The sequence below is a fragment of the Ipomoea triloba genome, chromosome 5 (assembly GCF_003576645.1).
Source record: "Ipomoea triloba cultivar NCNSP0323 chromosome 5, ASM357664v1".
Classification (NCBI taxonomy): Eukaryota; Viridiplantae; Streptophyta; class Magnoliopsida; order Solanales; family Convolvulaceae; genus Ipomoea; species Ipomoea triloba.
Window position 1 is genome coordinate 5198884 of NC_044920.1, and position 5650 is coordinate 5204533.

General features: G+C 41.2%; 1 protein-coding gene across 1 annotated transcript; it reads right to left on the reverse strand.

The window, feature by feature from the left end:
- Positions 1 to 267: 267 nt before the first annotated feature.
- LOC116019209 (alpha-glucosidase-like) lies at positions 268 to 4889 on the reverse strand. The gene is made up of 5 exons (XM_031259357.1): positions 4643 to 4889; positions 3408 to 4231; positions 2539 to 2769; positions 1793 to 2439; positions 268 to 1241 (listed from the first exon to the last, which is right to left on the reverse strand). Exons 1-5 carry the CDS (start codon positions 4876 to 4878, stop codon positions 435 to 437), a joined length of 2745 nt encoding a protein of 914 aa, XP_031115217.1. The 5' UTR covers positions 4879 to 4889; the 3' UTR covers positions 268 to 434.
- Positions 4890 to 5650: the final 761 nt, after the last annotated feature.

Genomic DNA, 5650 nt, shown 5'->3' on the forward strand with positions numbered 1-5650 from the left:
TAAGGAAATCCATTGGTGAAATCCGCTAACACAATCTGCTATCCATTAACTACTAACCGCTTATTGCCAAACTAGGCCTTTGTTTGCTAACAAAGTGCGAAGATTATATAAAAAATAGTGCATGCACAGGGATAGTATATGGTTAGTTACAAGTAACCATTTTAAGAGATCAGAAATAGTTATGTCAACATATTTCTCTCTTTGTATTTGATTTCAGCCTTTAATCACTATAAAGATGTGACAAGCAACTAGAAAAGTTGAAAAAAAAAATTTATTCTTTCTTTGGTGGAATAATTTATTGAGAATGTTCCGATACAGTGATTTCAAGAGGCAAATTAAATAAACAAACCATCTTAGTTTGCTGAGATCCTGCGTCTGTTTGTTAAGGATCATTAGCATACTCCAATGATGATTGATTGTCTGCTTCTTTCTTACTACTGTGGTTTCAGCTCCAAAGTAAAACTTGTCCCTATAGGCAAATTCAGGCCAGTAATCTCCACAACACCAGATGATGATGAGTTGGTGCTATCCTTCATTCCAAGAACAGTCACTTTCTGTATGATCCAACTGCTGTTTGCGGCAAAATCTGGATTTGTGACCTCTGATGTGAGCGTTACATTGGCTCCCACTCCACTGGTTTGGAAATGCACCAAGCTCCATCTCCCTCCGGCCCCGCCCATCTCGATTTCCTCTCCATCATCCAAGAAAACCTCACCAGAGCTGTTACCCGTGGTGCTGAGAGCCACGAGCAGCTCGAACGAAGTGTTGCGGGCCGCCTGTGTTGTCATTGCCTCTCCCTGCAGTGCCAGGATGTGCCCTTCCCGGAGATGAACGTTTATGTGATCGAGAGGGGCGTCGAGAGTGACGGTTTTCCCTGATTCTGCCGCCACGGAGTTGGAGTAGTTGAAGAGATCGTACCAGGTTCCGGATGGGAAATAGGCCTCTACTGAGACTGCAGATTGAGTTAGAACCGGTGAAATGAGCACCCCCTGGCCCAGGAGAAACTGGGAGTAAACTTGGTATGTGTTGGTGTCCTGTGGGAATGAGAAGAAGAGCGGCCTTGCAATGGGGACACCACGGGTGTGTGCCTCGTACATCAATGTGTAAAAGTATGGGAGGAGGCGATAGCGCAGCCCCAGCACCTTCCTGGCTGATGCAGCAACAGATTCCCAGAGATAGAGTTCATGGTGGTTGCTGGACTTCTCTCCATGGTTTCTTGAAAATGGATAGAATGCCCCTAGCTACATTCAACAACACTTATCTATTCACACACAAATCCTTAACATATATGTTTGATTTTCTTTTTTGGGTGACTAGGGAAACCCCGTAAGACCCTAGTCAGTAAATAAACACAAACAGTTAAATTAGCCTAGATTATCTATAGTTGACAAGCTCAAACTAAGAATTGGGTGACGAGGAAATGTGATGAACAACTCTAATCGCCAAAAAAACACAAGAAGGTAAACCAGTCTAGATTATTCATAGTTGCTCAAACTAAGGACAATAGGCCCAAGTTAACAATTTGCCTCCTGTTAGGAGTTGAATTTGTAACCTTGTGAACCCCGTCTTGTGATCTTAGCCTCCACAAGGAGGTAGATAAATCATCCTAGGTTGCCCCTACCTGATCGAGCTTGAATCAAGAAGGCTGGGATTAGAACTCGTGACCCTTTGGTTACAAGTCTATATCTAATCTTTAGCCATTTTGGCTGGAGCTACCTGATGTTTGATTTTGTTACTAGTCAAGGATGTTAATCAATTAATTTCTATGATTATAGCAAGGTAGTTTAATTACCTGGATCCAGCGTTGGCAAAGCTCTTCAGTAGTAGCTCTAGCAAAGCCACAAATGTCAGCTCCAACCATGGGAATCCCAAACAGCCCAGAGTTCAAAATGCCTGAAATGCTAAACCCCAAATCATCCCAACTTGCAGCATTGTCACCAGTCCAATGTGCAGTATACTTGCCAGCGCCAACAAAGGTAGACCTGCTCACCACAAAAGGTCTTTTACCAGTAACATTGATCAGAGCTTCATTCGTGGCCTTGACTTCCAGGAACCCATAGAGGTTATGAACATCATACTCGGGAATGTTGCCAAAATGAAGCGCGGTTGCAGGGACAGTTCTGTCGTTGATTGGCCTCTGGCCTCCAGAGTTGTTGATCTTGTAGGGAGGGTTGTCGAGCGCGGAGGAATCATTGGAAGGAGATGTTATGAAGTTGGATAACTCATTCATGTCGATCCATAGGCCGTCGAAGCCAGCAACATCCCAGAACATCTTGATCTCATTGCTCCAATAGGCAGTAGCAGCTGGGTTTATAAAGTCAGGGAAGTATACATTTCCAGGCCAGACTTGTCCCTGGTATGGAACGCCATCGCGCTTGATGTAGATATCGGCTTCTAGCCCTCTCTTGTAGGTGGGATATGAGTCGTTTATGCTAATCCCTGATGAATTGAAGGAGAAAAATGGATCAGGTTTATAGAAACAATATAATATGGCAACGTTTCATACAAATCAAATGAAATTAGCTGAATTGAACTAACCTGGATCAAGAATGAGCACGTATTTCTGAGCATTCTGATGAAGTTTATCAACGAATGCCTTCATCCTCTCCGGTGGGAAGTTTACAGGGTCAAAAGTAAAATCCTTGTAGGCATCCATGTAATCAATATCTGTCCACATAACCTCTAGGGGTATTGAGGCGTTTGCATACCCAGCCACCACTCCTTCAACCTCGTCAATATTCACATAACCATAACGACACTGGTGAAATCCTGCGCACCCATAATTTGTTAAGATGAAGCACTTATCATTACTCCAAAAGTTATAACTAATAGACCGCCATCATATTTTAGGAGGCAAAATTTAGAGTTAGTCTTTTACTAACCTCCGCCTAACAATCCCCTTAATTTTGATGGACTTCTTTATGCCCATGAACTTGACTTTTGATACCAAATTAAATGATATGTTATTTTGTCATCACGTTTGCAAGAAGTAAAGTGATGGACTTATTGTCTCAAAAAGTCCAATATCTCTACATTATTGGACCTTTTGAATAAAAGTCAAGAAAATCTCAGGAAAATAGAGCATTTTCACATAAAAGATTAAAACGGATATTGGGCATTCTAGAAAAACATTTCACAATTGATTTACCAAAAAATTAATTTTAAGTCTTCATTTGCAAAATTTCTTAATGAAATTTAACTCTTCACGGGCCTAACCCAGCAATTCCTTAATTACTAATTGCTGGACTTGACTCTTTACACCCATCAACTTGATTTCTGATGCCAAATTAAAAAATATGTTTCATCCGGATTAAAAATTGAAGCTGATAAATAGACTGAAGTTTATATATTTACATATATAAAATGAGACCGGATGGAGAAAGAATCATGAAAACATGAGTGCTTACCAAAGGACCAATAAGGCATAGGAGCAGGGCGGCCAATGAGCTCTGTATACTGCTCCATCACCAATTCAGGCGTAGGCCCCGCAAAGAAATACAAGTCAAGAATGCCACCAATGACCTTGTACGTAATCCTATCGCCATTATACACAACATCCATGCCATTGCTGTTGAGCAGCAACACCCCATGGGTGACCCCGGGTTGAGGGAGGGATCTGACGTCCATGTAAAAAGGGTGGGAGCCGTAGAGATTGAGATCGCGATTGAAGCTGGCTATATCCGCAGTCCAGAGCGTGAGCGTTTGCGGGCTCTGCAACTTGAACGTCGTCTTGGTATGCTCTCCCAGCCCATACAGAGACGAAGAGTTGGATGGTAGTGACGACGAAAGCTGCAGATACTGATCCTTAAAGATCAAGTAGGTGTCATTGGAACCCACCACCGGAGAGGAATCAAAAAGGGTGTCGTTTGAGGACTTGCGTTGGACGGAGAAGCCGAAAGGAGCGGTGTTGTAAAGGGTGAAAACCAGGTCGGAGTTTGGGTCTGAGATGAATAGGGAGGAGGAGGAGGAGGAATTGGAAGAATTATTTGCTGAAACCTGGGCCTGGGCGACCTGGGCGACCTGGCCGCATGCGCATGGGCATGGTGGGCATTGGGGTGGGGATGGAGATGGAGATGGAGATGGAGATGGAGATGGGAATGGGGATGGGGATGGGGAGGAAGAATTATTATTTGCAATTGTACTTGTGCGGGGAATGATATCTTCTGGGATTTCCCATCTCTCATTATCTGCATCTGTGATCTTCACTCTCAAACGACCCGCTGTCTCAAAGCTGCATTCATACACATAGCATTTAGCACGAAAACAACCTTAAAAAACATAGTTTATGAATTACCTAGGTTGTACTAGGTAAATCCGGTAAGCTAATTAAATCAAGAAAGTTAATAGGCAGGATAATCTCAATCAAAATGGCTAGAGAATTACACTGAAAATCACAAGGTGAGGAGTTCGAATCATTGCTCCTTATTTAAATCGGTTAACTATGAATAATTGATTTTTTTCTTGTGATCCTTTATCGGTTATGATCATAATGTAAGATTTACTCATACTCAAACTGGTTAGGGTTTCCCTCCTCATCCAAAAAAAAAACAAAGAAGCTAATAGGCAATTCCAGCCCATCAGAGTCGAATTTGTAACAAGTCAATAGTCAGACTAACTTGACTAGATTCGACTTTCTTATTACCTAGCAACAAGGCTGAGATTGACGATGTCGGGGCCAAAAACAGATGAGTTTTGGATGACCTGAAGCCGGGCAGTCAACGATCGGCCGGAACTGTCAACCGCAGACGAGATGACCTCATACCCAAACCCAATCTGATCCTGTTCTTGTGCGTTTGAAGCATTGTGTATGAACACCAAGAAAATGCAGAGGAAAGAGCAGACTAAAGGCTGTTTTGGATTCTTGGTGTTCGCAGTCATTGTTTGGACTTTGGAATAACAGGAAAGGAAAAGGATAGCTTTACAGACAAGAGAATATTGTAATATTATTTGATTTGATTCAAAACCAATGAAATTCCAGTAAGATTTATATCCAAATAGTTGGGATAAACAGGGTAAATGTATTTTATGGTAAATTAATATTATAGTTATTTTGATTTTGATTTTTGATAACAGCTCAAAAAAAAACGTGTATGATAATCCACCTGGACCACCTATGCCAACTTTATCAGAAATTTTGGACTAAAGGGGACGGAAACCAGTAACGGTAAAGCACCCCGTTATATTAAATAATGGCATTAAATATGAAATATTGGGGCATTGTTGATTGTTCTTTAATGTTTGATTGACCACAAAATGAGTGAAATAAAGGAAATAAAATCAACTATGATTTCAAACCTCATTAAATGTTAGAATATATTATATATTTCCTTTACAAACAAAAGTTTGAACGTATTTTTTTTTAAAAAAAAATCAAAAGTTTGAGATCATTGATTGCCTCGCAAAAAATGTGACTAGATTGAATTCAAAGGCCCCCGTCAGAAATCATAGGACAGCTGGAGATTGATAGAGTGGGAGTGGCATTCCAAAAGAGCTATGATAGAACCTGATGCTAGTTTGGCTGGGTCTCTCGCTCCCTTTTCCTCCAAAAGAAAGATTTTTCTTTTTTTGGTTGAAAGGAGGGAAGACACTAAAAAAGTCATCTTATGGCGTGAGATATTCCCATTATCCCATAGTATTGATGTCAAAGGAT